At 45.0% G+C, this 19091-nt stretch overlaps 1 protein-coding gene across 2 annotated transcripts; it reads left to right on the top strand.

Moving 5' to 3' along the window:
• Positions 1-11570: 11570 nt before the first annotated feature.
• On the top strand, positions 11571-16452 carry IL36RN (interleukin 36 receptor antagonist). 2 transcript variants are annotated; one of them, XM_084800132.1, is made up of 4 exons: positions 11571-11763; positions 14501-14586; positions 15679-15806; positions 15985-16452. In XM_084800132.1, exons 2-4 carry the CDS (start codon positions 14502-14504, stop codon positions 16207-16209), a joined length of 438 nt encoding a protein of 145 aa, XP_084656258.1. In that variant the 5' UTR covers positions 11571-11763; position 14501; the 3' UTR covers positions 16210-16452. The 2 variants fall into 2 exon arrangements, with proteins under 2 accessions (XP_084656258.1, XP_084656257.1); XM_084800131.1 differs by lacking the exon at positions 11571-11763 and adding an exon at positions 11775-12121.
• Positions 16453-19091: the final 2639 nt, after the last annotated feature.

Here is a 19091-nt window from a genome sequence, read left to right as displayed (position 1 = left end):
GGAAGGAGGCAGGAATGGGAGGATACAAGGGATGGGATAACAATTGAGATGTAATATGAATAAATTAATAAAATATATCAAAAGGAAAAAAGAAAAATAGCAACTGGAAAAAAAAAGATTAGAAAGACGGACCTGTAAGCATTGGTCTAGGCCTAATGTTTTCTATTACTTAAATAAGTCCTTCTAAATAATGTACCTGGTGATTTCCGAACTACGACCTTTCCAGACATTATACTTTCTGAATCATTTAGAATATTTTTATCTCCAACCTTTGGGACAGGAGAAATTGCAACCAGATCATTATACAAAATCCTTATAATACATTTTAAATGACATTAAAGAATTTGAAGTTAGCCTCAACAATTCAGGACACATGAGGCCAAAGGTAACCAACAAAAGATATAAATTGGCACATTGTGGGCTGGAGAGATGGCTCAGTGGTTAAGAGCACTGACTGCTCTTCCAGAGATTCTGAGTTCAATTCTCAGCAACCACATGGTGGCTCACAACCATCTATAATGAGATCTTCTGGCCCGCGGGTGTACATGCAGGCAGAACACTGTATATATAATAATAAATAAATAAATCTTAAAAAAAAATAAATTGGCACATTGTGTTAGCAATGTTAACACAAGAGAAGGCAAAAGCTTGTAAGGAAAGCACAGATGGGGCAAACAGAAAATAGCACGATGGTAGATATTAATCCAGCCACATCAATATGCAAATCAAATGTAGATGCTGTAAACACATGATTCAAAGACTGAGTTTTCCAGATGGCATAAAAATGCAAGAGCTAGTTAGGCATGGTGGCTTGTGCCCATTGTACCACCGTTTGGGAGGTTGAGGCAGAGGGCTGCCATAGCTTTGAGGCTAGCCCGGGAGAGATTACTATCTGTTCCAGGCCAGACCCAACTAGGGAAGACCCTGTCAAAGAAAAAACTGCATATATGTGAAAAACCTGAATAAAAATCTAAACTATAAAGACATAGATGAAAGCAAAGTGGCTGTGATACCACATAAATGCCAAACAAAAGAAAAACTAGGTTAACAAAGAATGGAGAGGAACATTCTACAGTACTGAAGGTGTCAAATCTCCTCCCAAACACAGAACAGTTTTGAATGTACATTATCACTCCTTTCTCCATAGTAAACAGAACAAGTAAAAAAGATAGTAAGGACTGCTGGAGATACAGATCTAAGCAGTGCTTTTCACCAACTAGACCAAAGTGGTGTTTATACAACACTCCACTTGACACCAGCATCCCAGACCTAGGCAAGGAGAGCGAGGGCAACACAGAGGGAGGAGGATGGATAAACAATACTAAGAATATTTGAAAAACGCATAAGAGATCATATTATTTTATGGTTACACAAATTACATATAATATATAGGTTTGTATGTGTGTGTGTGTGTATTTATACATATGATTTAATTGAGGTTATATTACTTAGGTTGACAATACTACCCTCAAAACCTAGACTAGCTAACAAAAGCCTCAATGCCAGGCATGGGAAACTTTCTTTTCAGGTGTTGGTCAGAGGAATCTAAGAGATTCCCAAAACATGGGCTTTTGTCATAGCTTTTGGTGCCTTTGAGAGAGAGATGGTTAAGACCCTATTGCTAAAGATCCCACACACTTCAGCCATGGGACCTTGAGAAATTTACCTAGAGCTAGCCTAGAAGCTTCCTCCCTTGGAAGGAGTTGTATAAGCCACTAAGGGAGAAAAAGCAATCAAGAGTCCCATCTAACGCCCATCAACCACAATGACCAACATGGCAAAGTATCCCAAAAGGTGCAGTAGCGGTGCTTACATCCTGGGGTAACCAACAGCCACCAAATTGGACCTGCCCGATAGGAGGAAATTCACACCTGGTACTGGAAATCTAGCCAACTAGCCGCAATTGGTTGAGGCCATGAACCCTACAATTTCTGATTGCATTCCATATATCTATTCTTATATCCACAGATAAGTGCCTCACCCCCTCATCAAAGAAACTTCTTTTTGTACCAGATGGAAACCATCGCAGAAAGCCACAACTGGTCAAAAGGCAGAGAACAACTGACCACGGGGACCTGACCTCAATGGACATGTTTACAGCATAACCCCTACACTTAAGGCTCAGGGAGCACCTCAGAAGAGAGAGACAGAAAGATCATCAGAACCAGAAGGACCAGAATATCTGCTCAATATAATCTCTTTCAAAACAAAAAGTGGAAGTGCAGTGGGAGGCTGAGGAGGAGGCAGTGGAGCTGGACGGAATTCGGGGGAAACAGTGCGTGTTAAACATGATCAAGATACAGTGTATCAAATTCTCAAATCATTAATTAAAATATATTATGAAAAATGAAACTTTTAAAATTTTAAAGAAAACAAGAACAACCACAGGATCTAGTAATTTCATCTCTGGGTATATATTAGAATCAGGAGCACAGATTTTCAAAGCCAAAATCTTCATGGTTATAGCAGGATTATTTACAACAGCCAAAAGGAAGCAACTCAGCCATGTTTGTTAACCAGGGGGAGAGTGAAGAAACCATGGTCTACGCATTGAGAGACACTCAGACTTACGAAGGAATGACACTGTGGTATTTGTTTCAACGTGGACGGACCTTTGGAATGAGACAATGAGGAAATAACCCACTTACCAAAGGACAAACTGACAGTCTACCTATCTGAGGTACCCAGGGACCCAAACGAACAGAGGAAAAGTAGAGTGGAGATTGTCAAGGAGCTGGGGACAGAAAAGAGGAGTTGCGGATGTTTGTTGAATGAGTGTCAACCCTGTGAGAAAAACATTGTGGACGTAGATAATGCTGACGGCTGCAGAACAACATGAACGAAACTTTAATACCATTGTACGTGTGAGATGGTTAGAACAGCAACTCCGGCATTGTGCATATTTTGTTACAATTTACAATGATTTTTTTTGATGAGTTACATATGACAGTACTGAGTATGTTTCTGACAGTGACACCTGCAAACGTAATGCTGTGGTTCTTCAGAGGAACAGAATAAACATAATGTACATAGTTATAAAAGTATTATTTTTGAAACGGATGAAGAAGTCAAATGCTCAGAGACCTGTATAAGTTTCCAAAAGCAAAGAGCAAGTGAACAAATGTGTGTGTGTGTGTGTGTGTGTGTGTGTGTGTGTGTGTGAGAGAGAGAGAGAGAGAGAGAGAGAGAGAGAGAGAGAGAGAGAGAGAGAGAGAGAATGTAGTCTTACCAGCCTAGGTGACCACCTAGATGGATAGATAATCAAAAATGCGGGCCATATACACAATGGAATTTTATTAAGCTGTAAAGAAAAATATTTATAGGAAAGTGGAAGGATCCCAAAAGGGTGTTAAGTGTGCTGATTCAAACTCAGAAAGACAAAAATTGCGTATTCTCAATCATATATGGGCCCTTGCTGGTAGTAGACATATATGCATGCACATTCCTGTATAATTATATGCGTATTATATAATATATATGTGGTTACTAGAAAGGAAAACAAGCGGGGGTAAAAATAGGTTCTCAGGAAAAGTTGAGGGAAAGCAAAAGGATGACGTGATATGAAAGAGGAAAAGATTTCAGGAAAGATTATTTAAAAAGGACAAGAGGTGGGGTGGGCAAAGGAGAGAGAGAGAGAGAAGAATCTATTAAACCGCATTGGTCAAAAGTGTCATAATGATATCAAACACCTTGCATGGTAATTAAAATTTGGTTAATTTTTAAAAAGTGAGTCGTGGAGGAGCTCATGTGATGCTTCGCATACTTTCCCCCTAGTACCAGGCTTGGCTAATGAAGTCAACGGAAGCGGCAGCATCCTCAGGCATATACCCCCATGAGCCCAAGCTCAGTATTTGTGGCTATGGTGCTCACTGCCTGGGTGAGCTGCTAAGATCTTTTGCAGAAAGAAGTGGGAAATTAGGAGGGAAGACGATCTGTGAATCAATCACGTTGGCTGCTGGGATGTGCGCTGAGCGCTGCCTATCTACTTTATCCCGGGTGACTGCGCCCTCTTCTGTTCAGTACAAGACTGGCAGCTCGGCACGCTGTCCCAGCCAGCCAGCAGCACAGCCAGCCTAGCCAGGGTGAACGGAGCCACTTTTCCTGACCCAAAAGCTTCTGTTTTCCACTTATAGATTGTTTCTACTTAATATGAGCTTACTCCCAGCTATCGACAAACCTTAAAATCCACGGTAGGGTCCTCAGCGTCTGGAGACTGCTGAGATATTTATTACAAGGGAAATTAGTGCCTAGACCTGCTCCATAGGGTCGCCCCTGGATCTCGGGTGGGGGCTTTGTGGTGGCCCTGGCCCTTGGTGACTCAATCAGGAAAAACTGCTTGTGGGTGATAAAGAGACGGGAGCCTCACCCACCCAGTGGGTGACCCACATGTCGTGCCCAGTCCCAGCCCGTAGAACAGGCAGTTCCTCTCACCACCACGTCCCTCAGTCCGTACCTCCGTCCCCTACTCAGCCACGAGGGTGCCAGCTGAAGTACGGGGACACCACCCACCAGCTTCCCTCTGTCTCATGGTCACCCTGTGTTTCTCAAGTCTGTACTCCAAAGTTGTTCCCTTATCCGCGTCCCCATTGCTCCACGGTATGCTTTTACGCTGCAGCTCAGTGGGGTCACGGGTAACAAGATACCCTCTTCGGCTCACATCTAACAAGATACCCTCTTCGGCTCACATCTCCACGTTCTGTGCCTCAGCAACATCTCGTCAGCGCCTCATCCATCAAAGCCATCCCAGGAGGAGCCTCCCCACCCACAAAGCAGCACTCTGCAATGCTGGGCACAGCCTTCTTTCCCTGAATTGGCTGTGTTGTTTTGTTGATTCGAGTAGTCCCTTGGTTCTTTGGGAAGGCAGACTCCTGTCAGTGTTGTGCCCCGGTTCCTAGTTCGGTCCTTTTGTCCTCTGTACCCATTCTGTTTAAATCGATAACCTAAGAGGTTTTTCTACGTTAAGAAGTGTAGGCTAGTTGGCATGGAATTGACCTTCCACCACACCATGCCTACATCCTACTAATGCTGTGACTTCAGGCGAGTCTTTTCAACTAAATGGGATTAAACAAGCCCTTGCCTTCTATGACTGACAACAGAGATGGCTGTCCTTTAACACCGAGCCTGGCAAAAGCTAACCCTTCTTGTCAGAAACCTGAGAACTCAATAGCAAATCCCGGGGTGGGGGCGGGGAGCGTTTAACAGAGTGAATTGGGTGAAGAAAGTGCCCAGCACATGCAAGGTAATATTTGGTCTTTGAAATCGGGCCTCAGATTTAGGTCAAGGTAAGCTTGGTCCCTGCTATGGGCTCTTTAATAACTGGGATGAGTGAAAAAGAGGTGGGGAATGCAGAGAATGGGGAATGTTGACCAGAATTCACACTGTGTGCTGACCCAGCACTTTTCAGGTTTGGTGAGGAGGAAATCACCACCCTCTTTATAGCAAGAAACAAAAGCTAGGCAGGATGATGTGTTGTACCAGAGAGATGGAACAAATCTCCCAGGACTACGATGGAAACAGTGAAGACAACACTGGTGGTGATGCTACTGGTGGGGAAGCTGCTGCTCTTGGCAATAGTGGTACAGCTGTTATTCAAGTTCCTGCTATGTGACAGGAGCTAAACACATGGATGAGCTCACTCAATAATAATAATAATGTTATCATCTTTATTTCTCACTTTGTATATGAAAATCCTAAAATACATAGGTGTCCTGGTTATGGTTTCTATGGCTATGAAGAGACACCATGACCACAGCAACTTTTATAAAGTTTAATCGGGGCTGGATTACAGTTCAGAGGTTTGGTCTGTTGTCGTCATGGCAGGAGGCAGGTAAACATGGTGCTGGAGACACAGCTGAGAACTCTACATATGGATTGGCAGGCAACAGGAAGAGAGAGTGACACTGGGTCTGACTTGAGCATCTGAGACCTCAAAGCCTGCCCCCCGGTGACACACTTCCTCCCACAAAGCCACATTTTCTCCAGCAAGGCCACATGTCCTAATAGTGCCACTCTCTGTGAGGCTATGGGGCCATTTTCTTTCAAAACACTACAATAAAATTAAGTTACTTGACCAATATTCTAGGGAATGACAGATTTATGCTTGATCTAGCATAGCTTATACAATATATATGGCCAAGTAGGAAATATTTTTTTGCAGATTACATAGAGTTAGTCACAAATATTTATATTTGCTTTCATAATATAAATGCAGCCATAGAAAATATTTCAACAAGTAAACTTGGCTGTTTCACAGTAAAACTTTATTCATAAAACAAGAAGTAGTAGGCTGATCTTTCAAAAAAAAAAAACTGGGGAGGGGGAGAGGGAGGGGGAGCCTTCAATCCCAGCACTCGGGAGGCAAGAGTCAGGCAGATCTCTGGGATTTTGAGTCCAGCATACTCCACAGGTGAATCCAGACAAGCCAGAGCTGCACAGTCAAATTATTCTATCTCAAACAAACAAAAAGAACTTATTTGTGTGTGTGTGTGTTCCTGAATGCGTATATGTGTATCAAATGAGTGCGGTGCCCATGGATTTCAGAACTCAGCATTGGGTTCCATGGAATTGGAAATACAGAGACTTATGAACTGCCTGGTTCTAGAAGGTGCTAGAAACCGTGGTCCTCTGCAAGAGGAGCAAGTGCCCTTAACCACCAAGACATCTCTCCAGTTCCCCCAACCCATGTTCTTAACTACCACATCAGAAAAGAAACAACAAAACAAAACAAATATCTATAAGCACTACATCTCTCTGGGAAATAAAATAATAACCATAAAATGTTAGACAACTCCTTAGCCTTTGTACTGTGAAAAGGGGGGCAATTCATTCTGCGCGTTACCTGTATAGAAACACATTCTGTACTGGGACCATCCGAGGTCTCATTTATCCCCAGAATTAACAGAGAAGACCTCCCCTAACATGAGTTTAGCATCCAGAAGTATTAAGCCGGGGAATCCAGCAGACACTGTCACATTTGATAAATTATACAATATGCTAAGTGGTGGTACCACGGGGGAAGGGGGGCGAAGACTGATGAGGGGAGCGTAGGAACACAAAATAGACGCACACAGTGGTGAAGGCAGATTGAGAATGTAGCGGTAAATCAGAGACCTAGAAGAAGAGGAGGAGAGAGCCGTACTAGCATTGGTGCAGGGCTCTATGGGCAGGGAGATAAGTCAGTGTCATGATCCTGGGAGGAGCAGCCATCTCCTGTTCAAGAAAGAGGAAACCGTCCATGTTGGTGGCCCTTACTCTCTTTAATAGGGAAAGTAGGGGTCTAATGAGAGCCTTACTTTGTGGGGTTTTATAAACAAAGTGATGATTTATCATTTATTTGCAGTGCTATAGGGACCAGAAAAATAATAAGCAGTAAAAGGATTACTCTGACACTGCTTGGTGTGACAGCTTTGTGTTCATGGCTCAGTCTTCACATTGTTTTATATCATGGAAGTTAATGAATCTTTCTGAGTTTGACTCCACATTCATAAAACAGATTAAAAAAAAAAGTGGTGTAACCGCACAAGTATAAGAGTATGAAGTGGAAAAGGTCAGACAGACCATGTATCTAAATTCGGGGGACCCTGAGCTGTTTGTGCTTGCAAGCTCATGATGTGAATACGCTGTGTGGCTGCTTTATTTCTGTTCCTTCAAAGGCACTGCCATTCTCACAAAGGTGGGGATGAGTCACCTGGGAGACATTGTCCCTTTCCAAATGTGACGTGATCTAGACATACGAAGACCATAAATAATTGAGATGTTTGCTGAGAAAGAAAGAAAAACCAATGAATATTGTGGAAGATAAAACAACAAAAAGCAGAAACACGAATTTCAAGTCATCATGACAAGGTGTACTAATGATTAATTATATGTAACAAATATGCCCCAAACCTAAAGCAAGAAATGTCTATTATTCCTCACAATCCTGTGTTAGGAGCCGCAATCGCCATTACAAGATGGCGCCGGTTTCCTGCTTCCTGGTTCTTCACGGCTGTCTGGCCTTGAGTGCGCCTGCATGTGGCGCGAAACCATTCGCTAATGCGCTTGCGCAAAGCGTGTTTTACTACATGCTAATTAGGCACTTTGAGTGAGCCAATGAGGACTCGGCACGCCTCCCAAAACAGCATATAAGCAGCGGGTTTTGGGGGACTTCGCATCTGCCATCAAAAAGAGCTGATCAATAAATGCTGTCAGAAGAATCTTGAGTGTGGCGTGCTCCTTATCGGCGAGGCTGCGCACCGCAATCCTGTGAATCTGGAATCAGGCAGTTCCTTCAGCAGGTTCTCACAAGGTTGCAGACTGGGTATCAGCTAGGGCTGCAGACACTGAAAGGCTCGACTGTGGTAGAGGGTCTGCCTCTTGCTTGGTCCTCACAGAGTGATGGCATGAGACCTCTGCACTGTGTGGTGCTATGGTCTTACAAAGCTTTAGGACTGACCTAACCACAGCAACAAAGAATGAAGGAATGACAGACACACATACAGAAAAGATGTGGCATTGAGTGGGCCATGCACCCTGATGGAGATGAGCCAGCAGGCAACAGCACAACAAGGAGACTGGTCGTGACACGCAGGTATAGGAGGGAGGCCAGTTAGTGAGTCTCAGCAGGATCCTCTGTAAGGCAGCAGTCTCCGGCTACAGAGATAAGGAGGCTGTGCCTGATACTTCCTGAGCATACTGTCTTTAGCTAAAGGTCCATCAACATCTATATGCAGGCCAGGAGGAGGTCTTGCCATTCCCATCAGTCTGAGCCTTGACATGGCTGTGCGTGTGTCAACAATACACATTCGCTTGGGCCATCATCTCTGCACAGCGTGGGTCTCTCTGTGGAGTCACTCGGGTGTCTTTGTCATGTGGCAGCTGACCACCCCAAGGTGAATAATCCAGGAACAAGCAACGATCACTCTGCAGTCCCTCTTATGCCATAGTCAGAAGTGACACACTTCTGTATCCCATGTTCCAAGGAACATGTTTACTGGAAACAAGTCACCAGGTTTAGCCTACTGTCAAGGGATGGTTAATGAAATACCGTTTCCTGTACGAGTGTATGAGAATTTTCTTTGTTAATTTTGGTTAGCGTACAGAATAATAGGTTTCTATATGACATTTTCATGGGTGTTTATTGGTACACTTTGCTCATGCTCGCTTTTTTTTTATATTGCCCTTCCTCCTATGACAAGGCCCCTCTGAAATATTCATGAATCTATGGACATATTTTAAAACTACCCAATCCACTTTTTTTGTTTCCTGGTTTATAAGGAAGAGAGAGTTATCTGACTCATCTCCAAAAGCCTGGAAAGCCGAGACTGGCACTTGCATCTGCTGTGGTCCTCCTTGCCAGTGAAGATGCTTCAGAGACCCAAAAGGCAGGTTAGGGCACTGCCCAGGGAGAGAGGGGTATTCAAGGATAGAGCCTCACCGGCTTTTACAATGGATCCACAACTGAGATCAGCTCATGAACTTGATAATCCTTAACGAGATTACCTCATCCCTCTGCCCTCAGGACATAACAACTTCTCAAAGGCCCTAGTACTGACAATGAGGATTAAAGCTCAGCGTGAGATTGCTCCTCTTTTGTAATGTAGTGGGTTTCAACATGACAGACGTGCATATAATATGCTTTAATCATGATAATTCTTCCTAAAGCCCCTTGTAATCTCTTCCCCCCCTCTTTTCTGCTCCCTAATAACCCTTACTTGCCTTCCTGTTCTTTTCCTTTGGCTAGATTTCACAGGTGAGAGAAATTATGCATTACCTGTCATTATGAGGTTGGTTTACTCCAGTAAAGCAATGTTAAACACGACGAGCACCAGTGCCATTTTTTTCCTAAAGTAACATATTATTGTTAATGGCATAATAGGATTTCATAGTACGTGTACACCACAGTCACTCACTGATGAGAGCCTAAGCTGATTCTTTAGCTTGGATACTGTGACCAGTGTAGAGATAAACATCAGCATGCATTTCGATGGAGACTCCAAAGCATGGGCGTACACTGGGACCTAACCCATAGTAATCAGCAACTCCAACCAAGGGAGAGATCAACTTGTTAGTGACGTCTGCTTCCTGTTGTACCACAAGGAGATCCAAACCCCTTACCGAGACCATTTTCTTTTTATATGTGGAGACTCTGTTAATAAAGGTTGCATCCTTCCACTCCTTGATCCTAGTGTGGATCCTTCCCATTTCACAGCAGCGAGGCTGGCAGAAACATCCATGCTTGTTCACCCCTCCCCCCAGCAAGCTTGCCACATCCCTGCAGACCGGCCACACACAGGAGGAAGGTGCGAGTGACTTTATTAGGGCCTCATGGCACTGTTCACTGGACACTTGGGTACAACTTACTGAAGGCGGAGTCAGGAAAGGTGGCCTGGGCAGATGAAATTATGACTTCTTTGAAATTTTAACTTTATCGTTTTGAGAATTCCATACGCGAGTATTGTATTTCCATCATGTCTACAGCCTGTTCCTCGCTGTAGCTACTCCTAGTACCTTCTAGTCTCTCTCAAACTCATGACCATGTCTTCTATAACTATTATTGTTATACACACACACACACACACATGCACACACACAATACTTCGTCCGTTTAGTGTTGCTTGTGTGTACGTGCATTAAGAGCTGACCCTCTGGAACTGGACCTATTGAGGAGCTCATCACTACGGAAGATGGATTCTTCATTTCTCACCGGTTCTTCATCTAGGAGTATAAGGCCTGTGAATTTCCTCATCCACAGTGCACACCAACAGGTGTAGTCGCTATGCAGGTCTTGTTTAGGCAACCACATCATTGGGATTTCTTGGGTACAGCATGTCTGTCACGGCTAGAAGACACTAACTCGCAGCCTTCTGGCTATTTTTAGATGAAACAACATTGTCTTCTCAGACAGATAAAACTCTACCTTGCCTACAGTCTGCTTCTTTCTGGAGTTCTGTTTCATTTTTTGCAGATACTATAGTGTTGTTTCTACTCAGCCAACTAATAGTCCATCTGACAATTTTTCATAAGACAGCTTCTACATTAAATTTACTTTCCTGAGGGAAGTTTGCTGCAGTAACAATCAAATAGTTATCAGTAGGAGTCAAAACTTCTAACACTTTTATTATGCCCTTATCCTTAGCTTTAATTTGGTTACAATTTGTGGAGGTATTAAAAACATATTAATTATTTCATTACTACATATTGTTTTACCAACCAAGTACTTAAGACAAGGAAAGTATAGAGTCATAGAGGTTTGTCACACATAGTGTTCAAAAAAAAAAAATCAAGCAAGCAGAGCCACTGCGGAGAAGACCAAGGCAACGAAAACTGGATGAGTACACATGAAGGATACCACTGCTGTGCATAAAACACTTTTTTTTAAATATAGTTTCTACGGTGTTGTCCTATGGAAAGCTACTCGTGGGTAAATGTGTACAAAGGAAAATGTGTTGACACTGGGATTTTTTTGCTAATGCATCCAAAGATAGGTAAGCATGCATAGTTTTCTTTTTGGCTTGTCTGGACTTTCTGGTTTTTCTACAACTCTTGCCTAAACATTCCTAAGCAGGTCTCCGCCTCCAGCAGCTCCACACATCTGGCCAAGGCAGACAGGAGGGACTGAAGAAAGGAAGGAGGAAAAAGAGAGAAGAAAAAAATTGCTCTGGCTTCCTGGACCTACTACCTGAAACTGCTGAGTGTATCTGGAGAGCTGGGATGGCCAAAGGAAGTCCTTCAGTGTCCTTGGGAGAAGTCGGTCTATAGACGCTTCCTTCATTGAGAGAGAAGGCGCAGCAGCAAGTGTTTGTGGAAGTTTGGGATGGTGTGAACTCATTCTGGGAAAACCTGCTCCTCCCTAGTGAGTTTCAGGGCTCCTCCCTGAATCTTTAGTGTCTTCACGTACTTAAAGGACCAAGGCATCTTGGAGGATCAAGCAGACAGCGGCTGGAGAAAGGAGAGATCTGAGGGACCCTTTGTGGCATCTTTCCTGCTCTGCACGGCTGCTCGCATGCCGGCAAGCTCTGGAGCCTGCTTTCTGCTCTGGCCTCAGATTTCCCAGCCTTTTATTTGCCTAAAATTTCCTGCTGTTTATTTCAAAATAGACTGTGGAGCTCACGATGGTTCTGAGTGGGGCACTGTGCTTCCGGTGAGTACTTTGTCACCTGATTCGGTGGTGTCCTCAGAAAAGTGACTTCCAGGTAGACAAGAAGAGCTGTTCTCCCATCTGGCCATCACAGGTATCTGGGGAGACGGCACCAATGCTGCCCTTGGAGCTCTTCTGGCCTTCTTCAGACTAGGGAAGGACTGAGCAGGATTCTCACAGGTTCCTGATTCTAAGTGTGAGGGCGGGGGATGGGACAACTAGAGCTGCAGCCTGTCATCTTTGGTGAGGAGAGCTGTTGTCCCTTATGGAGCTCCACTGTTGCCTCCCATCAGCCTAGCCACTGTACTAATTCCTTCATTATCCTTCCTGGGGGTGGAAATAACACTAAATCTTGTCCATCTGTCCCTCCCTGGAATTCGCTGAGCTAGCAGGTACCCTACTAGAGATTGTACAGTGGCAGATGAGAATGGTCCTTACTCTCACTGGACTCAGCTTATATCTTGTCAGCCGTCTCTCTCTCTCTCTCTCTCTCTCTCTCTCTCTCTCTCTCTCTCTCTCTCTCTCTCTCTGTGGTTTCTTCAATCACAGATTCAACAAACAATTGAAAATATTAGAAAAAAATTGCATATGTGGTGAACGTATACAGATCTAATTATTATTCCCTTAAATAGCAGAATTAACTGTTTTATATGCTATTTGCAAACTGTAATGTGAAGATGACTGAAGTGTTCAGGGGGACACACAAGTTAGAGACAAGTACTACAGCTACTTTATGTAGTGGCCTTGGTGCCTGTGGAGTTTGGTATCTGCAAGGGTCTCAGAACCAATTTCCATGCCTCCAAAGGGCTGGAGGATTTCTCAAGCATGTCCTCTGAGGCTCAGTCTCCTGAGCAGCTTGTGCAATAGGGCTCTCTCACCGTGTGAGGGTGCAGGATGCTACCTGGCATGGGGAAGATAGTTCCACGGATAAAATTCATGTTGGGAAAATGACTTCCAGAGTTCATAGGCCCAGAATCCACATAAAAAGCCTGGTGAGTGGCTGAGGCCAGCCTCTAACTTAGCACCTGGACGGAGAGACAGGAGGTACCTGGGGCAAGCTGGCTAGACTGGTCAAATTGCCAAGCTCCAGGTCCAACAAGAGACCCTGCCTCAGCGAATAGTGGCAAAAACTTAAGAAAGACACCCAAGGAGGAGCTGTGGCCTCCATGTACATCGTCAAACTTGTGGGCATGCACACACATGCAGCAATACATACGTGAACATGCACGCGCACATGCATACCACATACACATACATGTGCAAAAAAAGTTTGGCTAGACATCAGAGCAATTTCATACTGCAAAGTTTCCCCCATATACTATCTGCAGAGGTCTACTGTAGAATGCAAATTTTATCTTACAGGATCTCAGAAAATCAGCTGAGAAGTAACTTTGAAAAATAAAATAAGACTTTAAAGAAAGTCCTCAGGATGGAATATGTGGTCAGTGGAAGTAAATGTGCCTTGAAATGTTCAGTAAGAATGGAAGAGAGGTAGAGTCAGGCTGAACTATGAGGTAAAGCCAGCCTGGCCCACACAGTGAGCTTCAGGCCAGCCGGGACTACATAGTGAGATCCTATCTCAAAAACAAAACAAAGCAAAACAGAAAGCCAGGCATCAGATTTTTTTTTAAACATTTTTAAAAAAATTTTTACATACACATTTATATTATTACACATATATAAAATAAACTACATGCAGCAAGAAGAACCAGGAAACAATCAGGAGTTATATCAATGTTACATTCGTAGTGTTTTAGCTATTTTTACTTGTCAACCTTGAAGCATTTGAGACTCACCAAGACAGGAAATATGTTTTCTGCAAGCACCAGATTTTAATTAGGAAGAGGCCTGGGTGCTGTTTAGCCCACTGTCATGGTTTAGCAAGGAAAAGTCATTATTCAGAGAGGGCAAGTGTTTTGCAGCTCATCCCCAAACCCTCCTAGTCAGAGTCAGTTCAGGTAAGCCCTTTTTTTCTGCTCACAGGGGTCCCACAGGGGTTAAAAATGTCCAAACAACTTGAGGCTTAAGAAAAGACGCCTGCGAATCAAGGGCATCAAAGAAGGTTGGAGAAGTGGTCTCCTTGTTTTGGAAAGCCCAGAGTTCCAACTCGTAGAGTCTACAGCAGAGCAGAGAGAGGAGATTGTGTGGGACATGAAAGGTTTCATATGGGGGCAGGAACAGACCTCAGACACCATGGGAGGCAGAGAGCTGACCCATCTTGCAGAGCTAGGACTGAAAGTTGTGTCTGTGTCTGGCACAGTGGATATAGAGGAAGGCAAAACACCTGAGTCTTGAGAGGCCTTCTGAAGCCAGGGCAAGGTAGAGTGCCCCCCCCCCCATCCCTACCCTTACGGTGTCTTAAATCCCATCCTGATGTTTCAGAATGAAGGATTCGGCCTTGAAGGTACTTTATCTGCATGACAAGCAGCTGCTGGCTGGAGGACTGCATGCAGGGAAGGTCATTAAAGGTCGGTCTCTGTGAGCCCTCGGTCTCGGGACTTTAGGGGGACACTGCTCAGAAGCCCTGATACGGCTCTGTGAACCAGCAGCAGGCCTGCAGGCCACAGGACCGTCATAGGGAGCCACAAAACGGGCTTCAAGCAAAGTGGGGATAGAGATGAGATATTTTCCAGGACAAACGACTTATGGGTCAGTCACAGGCTTTTGAATACTCTATCTCTTTAGGAGCCAGGACTGTGCGGAGGCCCAAATGGGTGGACTCCCCTCCTCCATCCTGCTAATAACAGGTGTCACCCTCGGGCCTCTTGCTTGCTTATTGTGCCCTCATACTTCAACAGGCCTTTTCTCCAACAACATACACATATTTACTTGCCCACCCTTGTGAGGTACTAAAGCCATGCGTACCCCCTTTTGCTGCATTGTATGTGTGTGTGTGTGTGTGTGTGTGTGTGTGTGTGTGTGTGTGTATGGAAATACTACATGAGGGTAGTGAACGCATCTGTGAACACATAAGCTCATGTAGATAAATATGGTTATGTGTATAAGTCTGTACATTTACACTATATGCACATAAGCACTGTATGTATGTGTGCCTATGGATGTGTACATATTTTGATTATGTGTGATACGTATGGGGTACATACATATGGTAATTGTATCTATATACATATGCATGTATTGATGTCATGTGTGTGTCTATGCATGTGTATATCAGGTGATGGGTGATGTACAGGGAAGAGTGAAATCCTTTTCTGCTTACAGAAACCCCATGGGAGGTGAAAGGCATTTATATAGCACTAAGAGGACCAAACAGGGTCCAGAAAAGAGACGTGGGGGTCGAGGGAGAGGTGTGAGGGGTGATCTCTCAGAACTTAGAGAATCTCTCAGAGTTTGGCCCTCAACAAGAGAGATTGGGTAGGGGACTGTGTCTGGCGCTCCTGTGTTTTGGTTTCTGATGAGGGACAGATGGCAGGAGATTAGCCTTATCCGTGTGCTGGAAGGTAGGATGCCACACAGTTGCTCCACTCCCTATAAGCCCCTACTCGGAGAGAGTGGATAGACGGACAACCAAGCTCCTGCATCTTGCCTTCTTCCTCTAGGTGAGGAGATCAGTGTGGTCCCAAATCGGACACTGGATGCCAGTCTGTTCCCTGTCATCCTGGGTGTTCAGGGCGGAAGCCAGTGCCTGTGCTGTGGAACAGAGAAGGAACCAGTTCTCAAACTTGAGGTGAGTCTCACTGCAGTGTCTTGTCTTCCGGGTCTGAGCCACGCCAGGGAGCTTTGGAGCTTGACGAAAGTACTGCTGGCCGGGCGCTGCCTCCTCTCTCGAAGACCTTTCCTTTGCCCCGATCAGCCCTTTCACCTGTCCACTCTTGTGTCTCGTCTGTCGTGGCCCTTTTGTACAGCCAGTGAACATTATGGAGCTCTACCTCGGGACCAAAGAATCAAAGAGCTTCACCTTCTACCGGCGGGATATGGGCCTTACCTCCAGCTTCGAGTCAGCTGCCTACCCTGGCTGGTTCCTCTGCACCGCGCCCGAAGCTGACCAGCCTGTCAGGCTCACCCAGATCTCTGAGAACACCGCCTGCGATGCTCCTATCACGGACTTCTACTTTCAGCCATGTGACTAGGGCTGTGTAGTCCGCCAAACTCCCTAAGCAGATGCAGAACAGGCTCCGGGGGTCGGGCTTGGGGCCAGGTCACCGCCATAGAGGAGCTCCCTAATGGATGACTTACTCCTCTTCCTCCTCCCCACAGGCCCCCCTCTTCTGACTTATAAGGCACACAGGCGCTCGCTCTCTCTCTCTCTCTCTCTCTCTCTCTCTCTCTCTCTCTCTCTCTCTCTCTCTCTCTCTCTCTCTCTCTCTCTCTCTCTCTCTCTCTCTCTCTCTCTCTCTCTCTCTCCTTCAGTTTCCCAGTGCCGGTAAAGCCTCTGGTGTTTGGAGCTCACTGTATAGATTCCTTCCCATTGGATGGTACTACCACTGGTGTGGAGCCTAACAGAAACCACACAGGACAAAGAACAGCATAAAAGGACTCTTGGGTGCGGGGGAGGTGGGGATTGCTCATGCGCAGTGAGATCTGCCATTGCCCATTGTGCAGGAGAGGGTAGGAAGGCAGGGCGCCTTCCCTCAATCCTGCCTCTGGCTTCCATCCCTGGCTGCATCCTCTAGCCCTGGAGTGAGAGGGTGATGCCGGGATAGAGGACAGGGGATGGCCAGGTCCTGGGTTTGAAGACAGACGTAAAACAAAAATCCCTGATTCTGGTCTCTACTCACATAGAGAGATGTTTGTGAGCATTACAAGGGAAGAGATTGCTACAAAGTAACAAATCTTGTAATTTCATCTTAATTAAAATATACTTATCTATATTGTATATTTTAAAAAGGGGATCTGGACGTGTTTACATCAATTGTGGCCATGCCCAGGTGGGGACAGTATAGATAACTTTTCTTTGTATTTGTCTTTATTAACTTTGCTGTTATGGAGGTGGGTTGTTTACATAATAATAAGAAAGGGAATCAATTCCCAGGGCAGTGGAGCTTCAGAGGGAGTGCTGCCCTGCTGACACCTTGATTTCAGACTTGGAGTCCCCTCCACTGTCACAGAGTACATGTGGCTGTTTGGAGTCGCTAGGTGTGTGCTAACTGGCTCTAGCAGCTCAAGGAGATGTATGGAGCTGCTAATGGTCCCTCTTCTAAAACTCTACATTTTGTGGTTTCTTTGGGGGCCCGGTCTTTCTCTCTACACTGGGGAAAACCCGCTTCTATGCTCTAAGCAGCCCCATAGAGAGAGCTTATGGGAAAAACTAGTCTCCCATGGACAACAGCTGAAAGGATGCGCTCAGAAGCGCGTGCCCAGCAGCCATTGAAAGCCAATTTCTGGCGCCTTGTGAGAAACGGAATCAGAAATGTCCAAGCAAGAGACTCCAGATTCTGGTCCCTATGGAAACCCTGCGAACTAACCAATGTTGTTTCTAGACTCTGCAGCAAGTTGATAAGCTGCAGTCAATACTAGTCAATGAAAGAGAAACAGGTGTGTTTACTTTACCATGATCAAGACCTTGTCCAGCATTGTCATTTTCCTTCTCAAAATGGCCACCAACCCTTCGTTAGCCTATTTAAACACTGGTCACACTTCACTTGCTGTTACCTGTCCCATGAGGTTTGATTCACCGTGGACCACCGCAATGCCTCCCACCTAATCCCAGTCTCTGTCTCTAATATTTCTACCTAAAACACTGGGGACTACGAGTGAAAGCAAAAGGAGGGGTCCCTATCAGAGCCCCAAGTGTTTAGCTGCAACTCGTTGGTCAGGCCAGCCAGACAGGTTTAGAGTTTGTAGAAGGAACAGCAAGGAAGTGACCAGGACAGAAGAGGCACCTTCCGCGTGTCCCAGAATCTTCAGGCCAGTGGCATCTAAGCTCCCTGAGCAACAGGCAGTGCTGTTTCTGCCACTGGCCTCTCAGGGCTACAGAGAACACGGACATCACAACGTGGACCAGGCTGCAGTTTTGCATACCCCACTCGCACTGCCTGTCTGTGAGTCAGACAGTCTTATGGTGCATTTTCTATTCTGGGACACTGTACCCATCCTCTTCCTCTGGAATCACTCACTTTACAATATCCTGCTGAAAATATCACCTTCTGTAAGAAGTATTTGAAAAGATAGTCAGGTGTGGGGGTGCATGCCTGTAATCCCAGCACTTGGAGAGTCAGAGGCAGGCAGACTGCTGTGAGTTTGAGGCCAGCCTGGTCTACCAAGTGAGTCCAGGACAGCCAAGGCTACCCAGAGAAACTCTGTCTTAGAAAAATAAAAGGTATTTGAAAATATGAGGTCCCTGGTCATTTTCTATGACAATACTCTGTGCTTAGCTCCCTGTAAAAAGTTGGCTTGGGGTCTGTGGCACTCAACTGACCTTAGAGTTGGATCTGCAACATTACGTTTTTGAGCACCTAGATAGAGTAATGCTTGGCAAGATTTTAGAGCATGAGTAAACTCACAATTCTGGAACATCCTCTCCCTTTCGTCCACCCATCTAAACCCTTATATAAAGGAGAAGTTTGAATCCCACCTCATTCTTGAAGGTCAAGAAGGTTGCTTTGGCCTTTGTAGAGTGCCAGAATAAAAACAAAACAAAACAAAACAAAAACAAAAAACAAAAAAACATTAGTAGGTAAACTGGCACTTCCAAATCCAGAGTGACAAAAGGAATAGAAGCACATTTGTTTTGTTGTTGCCATAGTAACAGTAAAGGGAAGCATGTATGGCCTGGGAGAGTCTAACATCATGACTGGTCAAGTGAAAACAACTTGGTTTTAGGTTTCTGAAATTTTGGGAGAAGCCACAGGTCTGGACTTCCGTTTTCAGAGAGGAAATGCCCACAGCAGATGGGATTTTTGTCAGTTGCAGGTATTGGAGATCAGAGATGTTCCATGACCAGGTCATGAGGAAGAGGTAAAGGAGCTAACAACCTTTATCCTGAAAGAGCACAAGACAGCCCACCTCATGC

The sequence above is a fragment of the Acomys minous genome (genome assembly GCF_964271855.1).
Source record: "Acomys minous genome assembly, chromosome: 10".
Lineage (NCBI taxonomy): Eukaryota > Metazoa > Chordata > Mammalia > Rodentia > Muridae > Acomys > Acomys minous.
Note: the sequence above shows the minus strand (reverse complement) of the source record. Positions and strands in the feature narration are given on the sequence as shown.